Here is a 21,051-nt window from a genome sequence, read left to right as displayed (position 1 = left end):
GCATCTGTGGGGCATCCTTAAACAGAAGGTGGAGGAGCGCAAGGTCTCTAACATCCACCAGCTCTGTGATGTCATCATGGAGGAGTGGAAGAGGACTCCAGTGCCAACTTGTGAAGCTCTGGTGAACTCCATGCCCAAGAGGGTTAAGGCAGTGCTGGAAAATAAGGGTGGCCACACAAAATATTGACACTTTGGGCCCAATTTGGACATTTTCATTTAGGGGTGTACTCACTTTTGTTGCCAGCGGTTTAGACATTAATGGCTGTGTGTTGAGTTATTTTGAGGGGACAGCAAATTTACACTGTTATACAAGCTGTGCACTCACTACTTTACATTGTAGCAAAGTGTCATTTCCTTAGTGTTGTCACATGATAAGGTATAATAAAATATTTACAAAAATGTGAGGGGTGTACTCACTTTTGTGAGATATATATATATATATATATATATATATATATATATATATATATATATATATATATATATATATATATAATTTTTTTTTTAACCAAGTTATCTATACAAAATAAATATACAGTTTAAAGAATGCATAGAGATGTGATCTGAAATGTCATTGTCATTGAATATATTTGGGAACGCAAAAAAAAATATTTTTAATGTTGACTATTGACCTTTTTAAGTTTACATTTTTCTTATAAAATGACCTTGATTAACTCAGGTAATACAATTTTTTTAAAAGCAATACAACTGATTGAAATAAACCCAAATCATAGATGGCAGAACATATATAAAATATTAAGCAAGAGACATAAACATAAATATAACATATCTGAAATATTTTTTGTACAGTCTGAATTTACAGTTGATGAAATAAAAACTTCAGATGTGATGAGTCCTGACAATGGCACCTGAGATGCAAGAGTTGGACTGTCTGAGTTTATAAGAGAATTTATCTTCTCTGCTTCTTTATTGCAGGCTTCAATCTAAACAAAGGAAAGGTAGATATCAAAACTGTTATTTATATATAATACTGGTTTACACCAAGAATTGCAGATTTGACATTCTGTTCTTTTTTATATGTAATTTATTTTTCCTGACAGACTCCATGGCAGCATACGTTTGGGTAGCCCACCCACGCTCCTAACCCATAGGACCCTACTCCCATACATTTTCAGGCTGAGCCAGAGGCCACCTTCCTTTTTTGTCCTCCTCACTCATAGGACCATGTTGTATGAAATTTTCCTACCTTTTTGGAGGTATTGGCGACCAGGTTTCATGCAGAACAGCTGTACAATCTGTCCTGTGATGTCCAGAAGTCTTCCAGGAGGCTTCGGTGATCACTGAGTCCCCAGCTAACAGCGGGGTGGTTTTAATGGCACACATATGCATAAGATGGATACCTGCAAAACGGAGGCCCTTGCCAATGGTGGGCATTTGTACCAGGTTGGATGCCCTGCTAACAGCGGGTGTTCTGTCCACCAGATGTCTTGCTGATTATTTGTACCTTATTTGTACCTGTGTTGTTAAATTTACATGCAAAATGTGTAATTTACTTAAGACAATCATATGTGGTGTGCAGGCTCCATCTAGCGTTCCTTTTTGGTATTGCTGCAGTTCTGTTTATTTGTTTTATTGTATGTGTAATTAAGGAAGTTGTCAGCAAGCAGGGAATTCTGGGTAGAATCTTAACAGGAAGTGAACCAGTCACCATTCTTTTCAACACATTGCAGGAAGCAAGACATGTCTTTCTCAATCTATCGTCATCACCCCTTAGAGAACCTAAAAAATTCACCTGGCTTGCTCTAATAAAACTGAGATCAAAGAAATAAGGTATCTGAAGTTATTGGGATAAGAAGGTTTAGCTATCTGTCCCAGAGACAGAACAGCAGGTGAATATTAAGTGTGCCCAGCATGGTTGCTAAAACTGTTGTTCCTGCTTCTGGGATCCAAGTCACCCTGCAAATGCATTGATTGCCCTGTGGATACGTGAGTATGGCTTGGGGTCAGCAGAAGGGACCAGGTGCCATGCAGACTGTTAGGGAGTAACTCCACTTATGTTAAAAAAATATACAGGTATAATATATTATTATATATATAACCAAACCGAAAAAAAATATGGAGATGACTGTGCTCTCTGGGAGATCTATGTGCATTGCAACATTTTTCTTTTGTCTTTTTTCTGTCCTGAACAAATAACTGTTTAAGCAGGGTTTGCTCTCTGTGTTGGGGGCTCATTTACAAGTGAATCACCTGCTGGAGTTGGTGCACTGAAGTGAGAAGTCTGCAGTGTCAGTACTCCTTTATAGCAGCAGTTAACCCTTTAGGGGTTTTTCTCACATAGCAAACAGAAACAACTGTTACATTGTTTTCTTTTTGCACAGCTTAGGAAACTTCAGCAGCTGCGGTTTGAATTGGAAATGTTGTTTAATAAATTACCACATGGCTTGAGTAGCAATTGTCCATATTATAATATCTTTTTTTTCTCAACAATGTGGCGTTCCTCCTTGCACAGTGTCTCTGTTTAGCAGGGATTTATTTCTTGCTGTGACAGATCCTTGTGCATCCAGCAGTCTAATGCCTCTGTGCTGAGGCTGCTCTATGCAGGTTATAGCTGGAGGGGGGCAGTGTCTCCCTTACTGATACTGTTTCCTGGTTTGTCAGCCCTTCTGTGTGCCTCTTAAAGCTGGTAAATGGAAAGCTGACTAATGGACACTTGCTATTAAGTCTCTTCAGATCTGCATGCATTATGCACACCGTAAACTGGGCTCGTGCCTTGGCAGGCAAAATTCTATATGAATTTCCTGCTTTGCTCAGGCATCCAGGGAGGAAGATGACAGCGACCAGCAGGTTGCCACAGGTAGTCAAGACATTCTAAAGGAGTCTGTTGCAACTCTTCCTGTGCAAGGATTCTACTCTGACAATGTCAAGCTTTTTCCTTGCAGGACCAGTCAACTAGCCAATTTAACCCTCTTCAAACAATTCCTAAAAGGAAGATGTGGATAAGGATGATCTTTAAGCAGGCTTTTGTAACTCCTTTTTGTAAGGCCGTTAGGGTGCCTAAAATGTAAGATCCTGCAGAGGTACATGCAATGCAAGTATTTTTAGCACTTTCAAAGGAGTGTGTCGCCCCCCCCCCCCCTATAATGTTTAAGCTAGAAGCTTGTTCTAGAAGAGTGGTGCAAATTGAACAGAAGGACAAAGCAGCAGAATGTCTTAGTGGTCAGCACCTTGCAGCACTGGATAGCTTAGTTCAAACCCCAAACAAGACACTTCTACCTGTGTAGGATGTCAGATTGGGCACTTATGAGGAAGAGGTTTTCCAGCATATTGAGTAACCTATTTGGTTGACGTCGCCTTCATGAGCTTAGCCATATAAATGGAGTTGTCATTGGAGGATGCTGTGTCCTTCAGGGGTATACTCAATCATGATGATTGGGTGTGTCCTTGGGGAGGGGGGCCTTTAGTGGGGTGTAGCATCTTCTGAGAGTTCAGAAAGAAGAGAGAAAGAGAGTCCTCAACCAAGTAGTCAGCAAAGAGCTCCACTTCTGGGGCAAGGTTACTGGTCCTTTTCAGATTGTGCCACTAATACATATCTAACGGGCAAGGCCGTCTTTAAGGCAGGGCAAAAGGGGCAACTGCCCTTAGCCCTGTCATTGTTGTGGGGCCTAAAGCAGCTGCCTCATACTTGCCAACTATCCCAGTTTAAATTCCCTTGTCTTTTGAAGTTTTAGTCCTGTGCTGTGTCCCAATATCCCAGTGTGAAGTGCTGGTACTAATGCTGCCCAGCTCTGCCTTATTGTTGTGTACAGATGACTCACCTGCAGACCCTGTGTTTACATGTAAATAACCAGCATTCGTATGTAAATGGCGGCAGCATTCATAAGCAGTGGCGGCTGGTGGTATATTTTTTTTGGGGGGGGCGCAGGTTCACACACAGGCACCCCCCCAGTCGGTCACCAGCCCCAAACCTAGTCCACCTAGGTCGCGGCTGTGCTTCCTCCAGGCGGTGGCTTCCCCCTGCGTCTCCTCCTGGTGGTGCTTCATGGTGGCTTCCCCTGCATCTCCTCCCGACAGGTGACTACCAGGGATTCACTCAGTTTGGAGGTATTTGGCTAGTACAGACCCCCTCTTCACTAAGTATGGCCTCCCTCAGTCCAGATCCCCCTCCACTAAGTACAGACCCCCTCCCTCAGTATACACCCACCTCTTTCCTAAGTATAGACCACCCTCCTCCTTCAGTCTAGACCCCCACTCCACTAAGTACAACTCCCTTACACTTAGTGCAGATACCCTCCCTCAGTCTAGACCCCCTCCCTTAGTACAGACCCCCTCCCCTAAGTACAGATCCCCTTCCCCCAGTCCAGAGCCCATCTACACTAAGTACAGCCCCCCCTACACTAAGTACAGACCCCTCCTCCCCTTGTTCAGACCCCCCTACACTACGTAGTAATCCCCCGTACACTAAATACAAACCCCATTATACTAAGTACAGACAGCCCCCTCAGTCCAGACCCCCCCCACTATGTATGGACCCCCTCCCTAAGTACAGACCACCCTCCCTCAGTATAGACCCCCTCCACTAAGTACAGACCTCCCACCCTCCGTACAGACCACCCTCCCTCAGTACAGACCCCCCTCCCTTAGTCCAGACCCCCCTTACCCTGCTCTCTAATCCTGAGCAAAAACGCAATGAATCCGTTGAACAGGAGATTGTTATCTCCCCAGTGAAACCTGAGCTTCAATTCGCACCGCACATGTGTGAAACCAGGCTTACATTAAGTACAGCCCCCTTACACTAAGTACAGACACTTCCCATAGTGCACTGTGTCTGGCGCCCGAACACAGTGCACTTAGTTAAAGGACATTTAAAAAAAAAATGTTTTTCTTAAAGGGGCAGTTTAAAAAAGAAAAATTTTTTTGTGACTACAGCGGGGGGGGGGGGGGGGGGTCGGCGCCCGGGTGCCCCCTATGGACGGGTGCCACTGTTCATAAGTAAATAGTTGCGGCTGGCAGTATTGATATGTAAATAAAGGCGGCATTCATATGTAGATCATGCCCCCCTGCAGTGAGGAGATGATGTGCTGTAACCTCTACCAACCAATCAGTGAGCAGTAATACTCTACAGTAATCTCTAGCAACCAATTAACAAGCGGAAATCATTTGCTGTAACCTCTAGCAACTAATCAGTGAGCCGTAATGTGTGCTGTAACCTCTAGCAACCAGTCAGTAAGCAGTAATTATATGCTGTAACCGCTGGCAACCAATCGCAATTGCTGCCTGATCTGATACAGTAATCGGATTTTAACGTCTAGCTGCTATTTATTGTATGTCTCAGAGCAGGTGGAGAATGAAATTGCATGGGGGGGGCCCAAGAAAATTTTTGCCCAGGCTCCAATCAATATTAAAGATGACCCTGCTAACGGGTACCTGGTTGCTACTCTTCTGATAGGTGGGTACAGCTGAAAGTCATGTAAAAAAGCCCCCCTTGGGTTTTTTAATCTAAGGCTCAACTGCTCCTTTAACCATTTCAGCCCCGGAAGAATTTACCCCCTTCCTGACCAGAGCACTTTTTGCGATTCGGCACTGCATCGCTTTAACTGACAATTGCTCGGTCTTGCGACGTTGTACCCAAACAAAATTGACGTCCTTTTTTTCCCACAAATAGAGATTTCTTTTGGTTGTATTTGATCGCCTCTGAGGTTTTTATCTTTTGCGCTACAAACAAAAAAAGAACGACAATTTTGAAAAAAAACAATATTTTTAACTTTTTGCTATAATAAATATCCCCCAAAAATATATAAAAAAACAATTTTTTTCCTCAGTTTAGGCCGATATGTATTCTTCTACATATTTTTTGTAAAAAAAAAATGCAATAGGCGTATATTGATTGGTTTGCGCAACAGTTATAGCGTCTACAAAATAGGTGATAGTTTTATGGCATTTTTATTATTATACTTTTTTTATTAGTAATGGCGGCGATCTACGATTTTTATCGGGACTGCGACATTATGGCGGACACAGTGGACATTTTTTACACTATTTTGGGACCATTGTCCTTTATACAGCAATCAGTGCTATAAAAATGCATTGATTACTGTGTAAATGACACTGGCAGTGAAGGGGTTAACCACTAGGGGGCAGTGAAGGGGTTAAGTGTGTCCTAGGGAGTGATTCTAACTGTGAGGGGGCTGGACTTCAACACGCAGGACAGTGATCACTGCTCTCGATGACAGAGAGCTGTGATCACTGTCCTGTTACTAGGCAGAATGGGGAAATGCTTTGTTTCCAAAAGCATCTCCCCGTTTTTCCTCTCCGTGACACGATCGCGGGCACCCGGTGGACATCAGGTTGGCAGGACCCGTGGTCATGGTCATAGAGACTGCAGCGGGCACTCACGCACTTGCGACACCACTTCTTAAAGGGGATGTACCCGTACGCCCTTTTGCCTGCCAGTGTCATTCTGCCGACATACATCGGCGTACGCTGGTCGGCAAGTGGTTAAACCTATCATTTTGCTGATCAAGTAAATATATATATTGTTGTTCAAGAAGTGAATTTGTGTTGAAATCAAAATTGAAGTTATGTGTGTGTCATAAGATGGTCTGCAGTTGACATAATATATTGTGACATAATGAGTTATAATGATAAAGCAACGGAATCGGCCGACAATGAATTATAATTAAATAATAAGATAGTAGTCAGGACTAGTGGTTAAAGGTAAAATTGCACATTTCAGTGATGTCAGAATTTTAAATACTCAGGTAATTGAATAATATTTTTAATATAGATTAAATTTGATAGGGACTTAGATTAAAAGAGGAGAATAGTTTTTTCTTCTTGAGTATTTTTGTTGGGGAGGGTGCAGGCCGCTTTAGTGATAGAATTGGTTAATTCCTAAGTTTCACCTGGGTTGCCCTCCCTTATAAGACAAACGCCTCAGGTCAGGTACTTAGGAAGTACTTTGAAGTGTGTGCACATTAGTATTACTTCACTGGTAGCATAACTTGTGATTGCTGGTTGGTATTGGTAGATTACTTTCATATTTTTTGTTGCTGGCTTTAAGCGTTCTGGGAACGCTGTGGAAAAGTGTACACGCCCATTAGTAGCTTGGTGCTCGTAGGAAGAAAGGTGAGACGCTCGAGCAGGTAGGGATTTTTAGTCAGAGATAGGGACAAAGTAACTTAGAAAGTTCCCTTGCTCTAACCCAAATATTGTGAGAGTGGTCAGTACTTTTGAATGTAAGTTGCTATATTCTGCTTAAAGCAGAGTTCCACACAAAAATGCAACTACCGCTTTTCGGAACCCACCCTCCGGTGTCACATTTGGCACCTTTAGGGGGGAGGGGGGAGCAGATACCTGTCTAATACAGGTATTTTGCTCCCACTTCCGGGCATAGATACCCGCACCACCCACGGGCATCTACGCCACTTCCCGCCCCCCCACTGTCTTCTGGGAGACACACGAGTCCCAGGAGACAGCAGGGACCAGTGGGAACGCACAATGTGAGTCGCGTATGCGCAGTAGGGAACCAGGGAGTGAAGGTTGAGTGGTCAGGCAGGTAAAGGTCATGCACGAGCTGGCGGTGAAGTACAAAATCAGCAGGCTAGAGAGTAGTCAGGAATTCAAGCAGAAGTTCATATACGGTATTCAGAGTCACAAAGCAGTCACAACACCCAGGGAGCTAGTCCACACAAACGGGCACTGAGAGATAGAAAGTGCTGCTATTTATGGGCTGCTTTGATTGTAGATTGTCCACAGTTAGCAGCAGGTGGGGCTAATGAGTCCAAGGTAATGCATCAAATGGAGAGAACATAGCCATAACTCCAGAGCTCTTCTGTGGCACAACAAGTAAGACTGCAGCTGTGGGACCAGGAACATCCTGGTTCGAATAAACCCAGGTACATGACAGAGCTCCCTCCCCAGTGGACCCCTCCGGGGGGCTAGTGGGGCTTAGTGGGAAAGGACGCATGGAAGTCTTGAATAAGAGCAGGAGCATGCAAATTTTTGGCTGGGACCCAGGAACGGTCTGTGATGGGATATCCCTTCCAATGAACCAGATACCGTAGGCCACGACCCTGTCTTCTGGAATCAAGAATCTTAGAGACTTCAAACTCATTTTGTCCATCAACAAGAACAGGGGGAGGTAGCTGTTGCATTCTGGAATAACTATTGAAAATTGCCTTTTTGAGGAGGGAAATGTGGAATACGGGGTGTATCCGGAGAGAGGAGGGCAATTTCAAGTGATGGGAGACTGGCCCGACTCGAGCAATAATTCTGTAAGGACCGATGAATCGAGGGCCCAATTTGGTAGAAGGCTGTTTCAGTCTCGCGTATTTGGTTGATAGCCAAACTCTGTCACCCACCACATATGGAGGTATATAGCATGTTCGTTTGTTGGAGAAAAGCGCATACTTGTCTGCTGACTTCCGTAGTAATAAGCAAATCTTTTTCCAATGTAGCAGAATATTTTTCACCTGCTGATCTGCTGCTGGTACACCAGAAGAAGGCTGAAGTAGGAGAAAAGTCTGAGGGTGATAGCCTGAGGGTGATAGCCTAGGGCTGCGTAGAATGAGTGGTATGAAGAGCACTGTGCCAACGGGAATTTATGGCAAACTTAGCCAAAGGCAAATATTCAGACCAGTTGGAGTGTAAGGAATAGACATAATGTCGAAGATAGGTTTCCAGGGTCTGGTTTATGCGTTCGGTTTGACTATCTGTTTGAGGGTGATGTGAGGTAGAGAGTGAGAGTGTTACTCCCAGTTTCTTGCAGAATGCTCTCCAGAATCGGGAAACAAACTGGGATCCGCGGTCTGAGACAACATTGGTAGGTATGCCATATCTCACAATATGGGAAAGGAAGAGGGTAGACAGTGCTTTCACTGTAGGTAATCCCTGGAGCGGCACAAAATGAGACATTTTGGAAAAGCGATACACTATGACCCATATATCAGTCATGCCCTCGGACTTGTGTAAGTCTGTAATGAAGTCCATAGTCAAATGGGTCCAAGGCTGTCGAGGTGCCGAAAGTGGTTGTAACAGTCCAGTAGGCAATGTGCGGGGTACTTTATTAGCAGCACAAGTTGGACAGGCAGCTGCATAGTCAGTAACATCCCTTTTCATATGAGGGCACCAGACATGACGCTGCAAGGTCTTAAGAGTGATGGTGACACCAGGATGACCGGATAGCACACCATCATGTGCCCAGAGGAGTACAGGTTTTCTGAGGCTAGGGGCTACGAACAGGCGACCTGGTGGTATCTTCAAGCCTTGGGGAACACGATTCTGGGTTTCTTGTAACTGTTGGGAAAGAGCCGTGGAGAAGCTCAGCGAAGCTGGCCCCCCTACAATCAGCACAAATAAAAACTCAAGTGTGTTTCTTTAGTGCTACGTTTGTGCTGTTTTGTGCCGTACATTTGTGCTGCTTTTATTTTTAAGATATTAGCAATTGTTTTTTCCAGACTGTGACATCACCTAGCCCCCCTACAACACCCAAATGACACAAAACTGGTCTCGTTGGTTAGTGCTACGTTTGTGCTGTTTTGTGCTGCTAAAAATTCCGTTCTATCTTTTATCGTTTTTGCGTTATTAATGATTTATTAAAGGTCACCAAAGGTCAGTCAGCCCCCCTACAACGCCCAAATGACACGAAACTGGTCTCGTTGGTTAGTGCTACGTTTGTGCTGTTTTGTGCTGCTAAAAATTCCGTTCTATCTTTTATCGTTTTTGCGTTATTAATGATTTATTAAAGGTCACCAAAGGTCAGTCAGCCCCCCTACAATGCCCAAATGATGCAAAACTGGTCTCGTTGGTTAGTGCTACATTTGTGCTGTTTTGTGCTGCTAACATTTCCGTCCTATCTTTTATCGTTTTTTCGTTATTAATGATTTATTAAAGGTCACCAAAGGTCAGTCAGCCCCCCTACAACGCCCAAATGACACGAAACTGGTCTCGTTGGTTAGTGCTACGTTTGTGCTGGTTTGTGCTGCTAAAATTTTTATTTGTGCTGTTATGGTTTTTAAGTTATAACAGTTTATTTTTTTTTTCAAACCCCACTCACTTTGCCCACCCTACAATCAGCACAAATAAAAACTCAAGTGTGTTTCTTTAGTGCTACATTTGTGCTGTTTTGTGCTGTTAAAATTTCTGTCCTACCTTTTATCATTTTTGCGTTATTAATGATTTATTAAAGGTCACCAAAGGTCAGTCAGCCCCCCTACAACGCCCAAATGACACAAAACTGGTCTCGTTGGTTAGTGCTACGTTTGTGCTGTTTTGTGCTGCTAACATTTCCGTTCTATCTATTATCGTTCTTGCGTTATTAATGATTTATTAAAGGTCACCAAAGGTCACTCAGCCCCCCTATAATGCCCAAATGACACAAAACTGGTCTCGTTGGTTAGTGCTACGTTTGTGCTGTTTTGTGCTGCTAAAATTTCTGTTCTATCTTTTATCATTTTCTCGTTATTAATGATTTATTAAAGGTCACCAAAGGTCAGTCAGCCCCCCTACAACGCCCAAATGACACGAAACTGGTCTCGTTGGTTAGTGCTACGTTTGTGCTGGTTTGTGCTGCTAAAATTTTTATTTGTGCTGTTATGGTTTTTAAGTTATAACAGTTTTTTTTTTTTTTCAAACCCCACTCACTTTGCCCACCCTACAATCAGCACAAATAAAAACTCAAGTGTGTTTCTTTAGTGCTACATTTGTGCTGTTTTGTGCTGCTAAAATTTCTGTCCTACCTTTTATCGTTTTTGCGTTATTAATGATTTATTAAAGGTCACCGAAGGTCACTCAGCCCCCCCTACAACACCCAAATGACACAAAACTGGTCTCGTTGGTTAGTGCTATGTTTGTGCTCTTTTGTGCTGCTAAAATTTCCATTCTATCTTTTATCGTTTTCGCGTTATTAATGATTTATTAAAGGTCATCAAAAGTCAGTCAGCCCCCCTACAACACCCAAATGACACAAAACTGGTCTCGTTGGTTAGTGCCTCATTTGTGCTGGTTTGTGCTGCTAAAATTTTTATTTGTGCTGTTATGGTTTTTTAGTTATAACAGCTTGTTTTTATATTTGTGCTTTTTTGTGTCATAATAATAAAAATTCGTGCTGCTTTTATTTTTAAGATAATAGCAATTTGTTTTTTCCAGATGATGACATCACCCCGCTCTCCTGTCACATACCTGGTTAGTGAGCTCCTGGTTAGAAAGCAGCCATGGGAGCACAGTGAGGTATGAGTGCCTGTGATCAGTCCAGTAGACTGCGTGGTGGAAGCAGTCAGTAGGTGGATGTGGCGGCAGAACCAGCTGGTGGCAGATGAGCTGGCACTGATCTTGGCTGGTGGCAGACTGTGGGTAAGCAGCTGGAAGCAGGAGACAGATGAGACCTTGCTGGGCTGAAGAACTGTAGCAGGCTGGATGAGCAGGATGCAGGGTCAGATGAGCCGGATCCATGATGGTCAGGCAGATCAGGCATAGACGGCACACAACAGGATAATCGGGTCACAAACCAAGTCAGCAACAGGAGGTAGATCAAGCAAGAAGAGAAGGCAGAAGCAGAATCCAGAGACAAGCCAAGGTCAGGGCAGGTAACAGTCAAACGGAGGTCAGGAGCAAGCTGGGTTAGGATCAGAGGTCAAACACAGGAATCAGGAATGAACACACAGAAGCGGCACACCAAATTGCAGCCTGTTTAAATAGTCTGTCTGGTGCCAGCATTGGTGACAGGCTCACGCTCATGTGCCCAGCCAGTTGCCAGTCTGCGCATGCGCATATGTATGTACAGGGAGACATCATTTGTGCTATGCGAAAGCCTTCCCTGACACCCCCTACAGCAGCCAAACAAAATGAAAACGGGCTGGTTGGTTAGTGCCACGTTTGTGTTGATTTGTGCCTATTTACTTTCCATTCTGTGACGGCGTCTCTTCGTCTGACGGCTCTTAAATAACTGGGTGGCCCCGCCCCCTCTGACGCACGGGACATGACGGGACTTCCCTGTGGCATTCCCTGTGACGTCACAGGGAAGTCCCGTCAAGTCACCGTGCGTCAGAGGGGGCGGGGTCACCGGGTGGCCCCGCCCCCTGTTATTTAAGAGCCATCAGACGAAGAGATGCCGTCACACAGTGGGAGCCTCCCTTCATGACAGCATGGGTGCGGAGCGGCCCGGAGAAGAAAATGAAGAAGAGAAGAAGAGAAGAAGGAAGAAGAGAAGAGGATGAAGAAGAAGATGAAGAGAAGAGCGGGAGCCTCCCCTCATGCCATGGGTGCGGAGCGGCCCGAGGAGAAGAAGATAGAAGACGGCGCGGAGGAGATGCTGGACGAGAACGCTGGAGGAAGAACCAGAAGAGCCAGAAGAACCAGAAGAAGATGAAGGAAGAAAGAAGAAGCATTTAAATAAAGGAATTGTCAAAAACTGTCTCTTGTCATTTTTAACATTTTTGACAGTTTTTTAGTGAAATGGCAGGGGTAAGTACCCCCTTACCATTTCACACAGGGGGGGGCCGGGATCTGGGGGTCCCCTTGTTGAAGGGGGCTTCCAGATTCCGATAAGCCCCCCGCCTGCAGACCCCCACAACCACCGGCCAGGGTTGTGGGGATGAGGCCCTTGTCCTCATCAACATGGGGACAAGGTGTTTTGGGGGGCTACCCCAAAGCACCCTCCCAATGTTGAGGGCATGTGGCCTGGTATGGTTCGGGGGGGGGCCGCACTCTCGTCCCCCCCTCTTTTCATGCGGCCTTTGTTTTTGTTTTTGTTTTTTTTTTGGCGCGGGGTTCCCCTTAAAATCCATACCAGACCTGAATGGTCTGGTATGGAATTTAGGGGGAACCCCACGTCATTTTTTTTTTTTAATTTTGGCCGGGGTTCCCCTTAATATCCATACCAGACCTAAAGGGCCTGGTATGGAATTTAGGGGGACTCCCACGTCATTTTTTTTTTTTAATTTTGGTTCGGGATTTCCCTGTGGGGAATTCCCAAGCCGTTTATATCAATGAACTTCTATGTGTATTGTCGGCAATGCAATAGCCGCGGGTAGTTTTAAATTGCTTTTTTTCCTTCGAAACGTCATTTTGCTGTCAGACTATTCTAAACAAAGGAAACATGCGCCCCTTTACAGGCATACTATAGACACCCCCCAGGTACGAAATTTAAAGGGATATTACACTTTTAATGTTTGACTTTAAGCATTATTAAAATCACTGCTCCTGAAAAAACGGCCGTTTTTAAAACTTTTTTTGCATTGATCCATGTCCCCTGGGGCAGGACCCAGGTCCCCAAACACTTTTTATGACAATAACTTGCATATAAGCCTTTAAAATTAGCACTTTTGATTATTCATGTTCGTGTCCCATAGACTTTAACGGTGTTCGCGTGTTCGAGCGAACTTTTTTCCTGTTCGCATGCTCTGGTGCGAACCGAACAGGGGGGTGTTCGGCTCATCCCTACTCCTGACCTCCGTTTGACTGCTACCAGCCCTGACCTTGGCTTGTCTCTGGATTCTGCTTCTGCCTTCTCTTCTTGCCTGATCTACCTCCTGTTGCTGACTTGGTTTGTGACCCGACTATCTTGTTGTGTGCCGTCTATGCCTGATCTGCCTATGGACCCGGCTCATCTGACCCTGCATCCTGCTCATCCAGCCTGCTACAGCTCTTCAGCCCAGCAAGGTCTCATCTGTCTCCTGCTTCCAGCTGCTTACCCACAGTCTGCCACCAGCCAAGCTCAGTGCCAGCTCATCTGCCACCAGCTGGTTCTGCCGCCACATCCACCTGCTGACTGCTGCCACCACGCAGTCTACTGGACTGATCACAGGCACTCATACCTCACTGTGCTCCCATGGCTGCTTTCTAACCAGGAGCTCACTAACCAGGTACGTGACAGGAGAGCAGGGTGATGTCATCATCTGGAAAAAAACAAATTGCTATTATCTTAAAAAAAAGCAGCACAAATTATGACACAAAAAAGCACAAATATAAAAACAAGCTGTTATAACTAAAAAACCATAACAGCACAAATAAAAATTTTAGCAGCACAAACCAGCACAAATGAGGCACTAACCAACGAGACCAGTTTTGTGTCATTTGGGTGTAGTAGGGGGGCTGAGTGACCTTTGGTGACCTTTAATAAATCATTAATAACGCAAAAACGATAAAAGGTAGGACAGAAATTTTAGCAGCACAAAACAGCACAAATGTAGCACTAAAGAAACACACTTGAGTTTTTATTTGTGCTGATTGTAGGGTGGGCAAAGTGAGTGGGGTTTGAAAAAAAAAACTGTTATAACTTAAAAACCATAACAGCACAAATAAAAATTTTAGCAGCACAAACCAGCACAAACATAGCACTAACCAACGAGACCAGTTTCGTGTCATTTGGGCATTGTTGGGGGGCTGACTGACCTTTGGTGACCTTTAATAAATCATTAATAACGAGAAAACGATAAAAGATAGAACGGAAATTTTAGCAGCACAAAACAGCACAAACGTAGCACTAACCAACGAGACCAGGTTTGTGTCATTTGGGCATTATAGGGGGGCTGAGTGACCTTTGGTGACCTTTAATAAATCATTAATAACGCAAAAACGATAATAGATAGAACGGAAATGTTAGCAGCACAAAACAGCACAAACGTAGCACTAACCAACGAGACCAGTTTTGTGTCATTTGGGCGTTGTAGGGGGGCTGACTGACCTTTGGTGACCTTTAATAAATCATTAATAACGCAAAAACGATAAAAGGTAGAACGGAAATTTTAGCAGCACAAAACAGCACAAATGTAGCACTAAAGAAACACACTTGAGTTTTTATTTGTGCTGATTGTAGGGTGGGCAAAGTGAGTGGGGTTTGAAAAAAAAAAAAAACCTGTTATAACTTAAGAACCATAACAGCACAAATAAAAATTTTAGCAGCACAAACCAGCACAAACGTAGCACTAACCAACGAGACCAGTTTCGTGTCATTTGGGTGTTGTAGGGGGGCTGACTGACCTTTGGTGACCGTTAATAAATCATTAATAACACGAAAATGATAAAAGATAGAACGGAAATTTTAGCAGCACAAAACAGCACAAACGTAGCACTAACCAACGAGACCAGTTTTGTGTCATTTGGGTATTATAGGGGGGCTGAGTGACCTTTGGTGACCTTTAATAAATCATTAATAACGCAAAAACGATAATAGATAGAACGGAAATGTTAGCAGCACAAAACAGCACAAACGTAGCACTAACCAACGAGACCAGTTTTGTGTCATTTGGGCATTGTAGGGGGGCTGACTGACCTTTGGTGACCTTTAATAAATCATTAATAACGCAAAAACGATAAGAGATAGAACAGAATTTTTAGAAGCACAAAACAGCACAAACGTAGCACTAACCAACGAGACCAGTTATGTGTCATTTGGGTGTTGTAGGGGGGCTGACTGACTTTTGGTGACCTTTAATAAATCATTAATAACGCAAAAACGATAACAGGTAGAACGGAAATTTTAGCAGCACAAAACAGCACAAATGTAGCACTAAAGAAACACACTTGAGTTTTTATTTGTGCTGATTGTAGGGTGGGCAAAGTGAGTGGGGTTTGAAAAAAAAAAAAAACTGTTATAACTTAAAAACCATAACAGCACAAATAAAAATTTTAGCAGCACAAACGTAGCACTAACCAACGAGACCAGTTTCATGTCATTTGGGTGTTGTAGGGGGGCTGACTGACCTTTGGTGACCTTTAATAAATCATTAATAACGCAAAAACGATAAAAGATAGAACGGAATTTTTAGCAGCACAAAACAGCACAAACATAGCACTAACCAACGAGACCAGTTTTGTGTCATTTGGGCGTTGTAGGGGGGCTGACTGACCTTTGGTGACCTTTAATAAATCATTAATAACGCAAAAACGATAAAAGATAGAACGGAATTTTTAGCAGCACAAAACAGCACAAACGTAGCACTAACCAACAAGACCAGTTTTGTGTCATTTGGGCGTTGTAGGGGGGCTAGGTGATGTCATAGTCTGGAAAAAACAATTGCTAATATCTTAAAAATAAAAGCAGCACAAATGTAAATTTTTACGGCACAAAACAGCACAAACGTAGCACTAAAGAAACACACTTGAGTTTTTATTTGTGCTGATTGTAGGGGGGCCAGCTTCCCTGAGCTCCGTGGAGATCTGTGCGACAATTTTGTGAGGTGGGATTATATACTACTCGGTAGGTTGATCTTCTGAGGTAGGGAACTGTCTGGAAAGAGCATCGGCTTTCTTGTTTTTATGCCCAGGAACATAAAAAAATAACAAAATTAAAATGGGAGAAAAACAGAGCCCATCGAGCCTGACGTGAGTTCAAACGTCTTGCAGTCTAAAGATACAGCAGGTTTTTATGGTCGGTGAGGATAGAAAAAGGCTTGGGAGCCCCTTCCAGAAGATGTCGCCATTAAGACAATGCCAATTTGATAGCCAGTAGTTCTCGATTCCCAAATCGTAATTCATCTCCGCTGGAGAAAACTTTCTAGAAAAAACGCTACTGGATGGATTCTACCGGACTTAGGCTGTCTCTGGGACAGCACGCCACCTGCTCCTACCTCAGAGGCATCAACCTCAACTATATACTGGAGATCGGGATTTGGATGCTGAAGAATTGGAGCCTTGCTGAATATGTCTTTTAATTTCTGGAAAGCCGATTCCGCTTCTGAGGGCCACACCTTGCAATTTGTACCTTTCTTAGTCATAGCAGTAAGGGTGGGCCGCAATGGAGGCTAAACCTTTAATTTGCGAACCCTAGAAAGCTTTGGAGCCCTCTTAAAGTGGTCAGTTGGGCCCATTGCAAGACAGTGGAAAGTTTTTGAGGGTCCATTTGGAAACCGACAGCACTTATAAGGAATACGGCTTTGATGGAAACTGCATTTCTCAATCTTCGCGTAAAGATGGTTTTCTCTCAGTCGTTGTAATACCTGCTTTACATGTGAAATGTGCTCTAGATGAGTCTTGGAAAAATAAAATGTCGTCCAAGTAGATGATCACAAAACTGTTGCTGAAATCATGAAAAATGTAATTCATGAAACGTTGGAAGACAACAGGGGCGTTACACAACCCAAATGGCATAACCAGATATTTAAAATGTCCATTACGAGTGTTAAATGCTGTCTTCCACTCGTCCCCGTCTTTAATTTGAATCATATTATAAGCCCCTCGTAGGTCCAGCTTAGAGAAGATAACGGCTCCCTTAAGTACATCAAACAGTTCAAGAATGAGAGGCAAAGGGTAGGAGTCTTTTACAGTGATTTGAGTTAATCCTTGATAGTCTATGCATGGTCAAAGACCCCCATCTTTTTTTTAACAAAGAAAAAACCTGCCCCTACTGGAGAAGAAGAGGGTCGGATAAAACCTCTTTCCAAGTTGTCTTTTACGTATTCCTTCATGGATTTTTGTTCAGGCAAAGACAGGGGATAGGTCCTTCCTTTGGGAAGAGGTGCTCCAGGAATCAAATTAATTGCACCGTCAAAAGAATGATGTGGAGGTAAAACCTCTGCCTTTTGCTTGCAAAATATGTCTGCAAACTCATGGTATTCACGAGGCAATGTAGGTGGGATGGCCACGGAAGCCAGCAGACAACCAGAAAGTCTTTTGGGTTGAGACAAACAGTTTAGATGACAGAACGACCCCCAAGAGGTTAGTTCTCCTCCATTTTCCCAATCAAAAGAAGGGTTATGTTGTTGTAACCATGGATAACGGGCAGAAGTGGAGAATCAATAAGAGACAAGACAACTTCCTCTTTGTGGAGTACGCCTACCTGAAGGGTGATTGTCGTAGTCTCAAATTTTACAATGCCATCTCACAAGGGTTGTCTATTCAGGGTGGTGATGTTCAGGGGTCTAGACTTTGAAACAAATGGGATGTTATTTTCTTTAGCAAGAGTGTAGTCCAAGAATATGCCAGTGGCTCCAGAATCCACAAAAGCCTCACAGGAGACAAGTTTAGAGTCAAATGGATAATTGCGGGAACGGTAATCTTGGTCTTGGAGGATATACCTCTAAGGTCTAACCCAGCTCCTCCAACACTGGTTAGACCCTGCCTTTTACTGGACGGGAAGGGCAGACAGATAACAATTGTCCTTTAAGTCCACAGTACAAGCTTAGGCTCAATGCACGCCTCCTTTGTTTCTCCGACTCAGTTAGGTGGAGACTGCTTACTTCCATGGGTTCCACAGGTGCCTGGGGTTCAACTGAGATTTCAGGTTCTGGCTGATGTGGTGCTTGGAAGTTAGGGGCCAAACGGTAAACTGGCCTAGGAAACTTGCGAGTTCTAAGTCTCTCTTGGCACCTTTCATGATACCGGACATCTAGACGAACGCACAGCTCTATGAATTTCTCAAGGCCTTCTGGGGAATCCTTATAGACAAATTTGTCCTTGATGCGATCTGTAAGACCTTTTCGGAAGGCTGCACGTAATGCCCTTGAGTCCCAATTAGTCTCAGCAGCCAGGGTACGGAACTCAATAGCATATTGTGCCACAGTATACAAATATTTGTGTCTGTGCTAGAAATTTTAAATATATCTCAATGACTGAGAGGTGCATATGTAATATAAAACTGTGTTACAAAAAATTAAAATAAAAAAAGTGCTAGTAATATATAGAATGAATACAATCTTTTTATGAAGATATCCCATAAAGTGCAACATGCAAAATAGAAAACAATATATTTATGTGATTATAAATATAAAATCAAAGTGAAAAATCAAGTGTCCACATCCAAAGACAGTTCAGACTCGCCCTCCAGCCCACTCGCCACACATTACAGATTACACTTGCCACATCACCTGCCACATGTTGCTGATTGTTACATCACCTGCCACATGTTGCTTATTGTCGTTGGCCTGCTAAGGTGCAGATTGTCAGAGTGAAGGCAGGCAGCAGAGAGATGATGTAATCTCTCTGCTCCCTGCCCGCCAGCTCACTGACTGGCCAGTCTATCCGCTCACCTGTGGACCGGCCCGCCCCCTCACTCGATGTCTGCCCTGCACGCCCGCACACTCACCTGGCGACTCCCCCCCTCACTCATCTGCCGACCTGACTCTCTCTCACCTGTCGACCCCTGCTGACTGTCCCACTCACTCGTTAACCCGCACACTCGCCCTCCAGCCCACTCGCTTATGCGCTGACTGGCCTGCCAATCACGAATTTCTCAGAGGGGGCAATTGCCCCGTTGCCCCCCCTGGATCCACCTCTGATCTGAATGTCAAGTTACTTGAAGAAATGACTACAGCTTTTACATGGAAATCTTCGTTGTTCATTTTTGTTGTTCTAATGCCATGGGAGGTGCTGAGATGAGTAAAGGCAGCTCCTGCTGGAAAATGTTCCTGGAAATGACACCTTGAGGGGGAGCCAAATGACGCAAACCCGAGGTCTATGAATCAGTGAGCAGCCCAAAGACCCAAGTCTAGCCCAATGCATCAGTTCCAGTCTGTATGTGGATGTCGAGTTCTGTCCTTACAGTAGGTGCCGCCGATATTGTCAATCTCACGGCGAGATTGACATCAGTAAGCCCCGTCGCGGGAGCCAGCGCCGAGCTCTGTTGCTCCTCCCGCTCACCTCCCCCAATGGATTCCTATGCTCTGTCGCTCCTCCCGCTTGCCGCCCCCAATGGATTCCTATGGATGCATGGCATCTCGTGGGAACGGCGAGCACGAGAAGCACAGCCTCGTGGCAGTGATTTCCAGCGCGATCCCATCGCGCTGGAAACACAATATCGGCGGCAGGTACTGGACAAAGAGGCAGGATTTGGGGGTGGAGAATCTGTTTATGTGGATGAACACAGAATTTGGGAAAAGTTTGGGAAAAGTTTGGGGAAAAGTTTAGGAGAATGATAATTATAATGTGGACGTTTTCCTTTTCCTTCTTTTTGAATTTTATGGACATTAATAAGCCATACAAGAGACTTTTTTTGTGTTTTTCTTTGGGACTATTTTTTATTTGGTCTAAAGGCTGTCATGCCCCTCTCACTTGCTTTTATGGACTGTCACACCCTTTCCCCCTTTATATTTCATGGACAATTGCTATGCAGCTGAGATTTTGATATCTACTAATTCTGATGTGTTTATTGTTCTTTATTTTTACATGCTTAAGATAGTGGTACATTTATGGGAAATTAGTCCAGGTGAATGTCGGGGGCATATTGGGATCAACAGGGTTTGTTATTGTCACGTTCGTGACAATAGAGAGGATTGAAAGTCATGTAAAAAAGCTCCCCTTGTGTTTTGTAATCTAAGGCTCAACTACTCCTTTAAACCTATAATTTTGCTGATCAAGTAAATATATATATATTGTTGTTCAAAAAGTGAATTTGTGTTGAAATCGAAACCAGACATAGGGAAGTTACGTGTGTGTCATAAGATGGTCTGCAGTTATGTTTGTTTGGGTGACATAATATAATGTGACATAAAGAGTTAATGACTATGATTGGTTGAAAGTATGTTAAGGGGAAATGTGTCATTTGAATATGTACCCCTTTTTGGCAGAAGATGGTGGGTAACGCCTATCTTTTATTCATATTTAACACCCTGTCTGGGATAATAAAACCGGACAGTGCATGAAGCAACTTTGCTGTGTCAATTATTCAATTATGCGGTTTCCTATGCATAGAGATATTTGGGTATGAGTGCAACAGAATCGGCCAACAATGAGGTAATTATAATTAGATAATAAGATAGTAGTCAGGACTAGTGGTTAAAGGTGAGAATTTTACAGGCTGATCCCCTTATACACCTGCATATATCATTGCACCCGACTATTACATTTCGCAAAGCGACATCAGTAAAGGACAAATTAGTTCATACTGAATTTGTTGGGGAATTTAGGAAAGATCCATGTAAAAGTCTGGGTACATTCACATGTGGGGGTCGTATGTCAGTATGTGGATACTAGACCTCACATTCTGTTACCCAATGACAAAACATTTAAACCCCAGCACTTTGCTAATTGCAAAACCACAGGTGTAATTTATATGTTACATTGTCAATGTCAGAGTTTCTACATTGGCAAGACGAAACTCAAGTTTCGTAAAAGGGCAGGGAGACATATCAAAAGCATAACAACAGCAAACCCAGA

The 21,051-nt window shown here is 43.7% G+C and overlaps 1 protein-coding gene across 4 annotated transcripts in view; it reads right to left on the bottom strand.

Annotated features, from left to right (window-relative positions):
* Positions 1-589: 589 nt before the first annotated feature.
* The window catches only part of RECK (reversion inducing cysteine rich protein with kazal motifs), a 1,099,858-nt gene continuing 1,079,396 nt past the window's right edge, over positions 590-21,051 (bottom strand). For all 4 annotated transcript variants that reach the window (XM_073630723.1, XM_073630721.1, XM_073630722.1 and 1 more), the window contains one exon: positions 590-944. In XM_073630723.1, coding sequence (XP_073486824.1) covers positions 729-944 — 216 coding nt within the window. In that variant the 3' untranslated portion in view covers positions 590-728. The remainder of the gene's footprint in view (positions 945-21,051) is intronic.

Source organism: Aquarana catesbeiana, linkage group LG05, assembly GCF_042186555.1.
Source record: "Aquarana catesbeiana isolate 2022-GZ linkage group LG05, ASM4218655v1, whole genome shotgun sequence".
NCBI lineage: Eukaryota > Metazoa > Chordata > Amphibia > Anura > Ranidae > Aquarana > Aquarana catesbeiana.
This window is presented reverse-complemented; position numbering and strand designations above follow the sequence as displayed.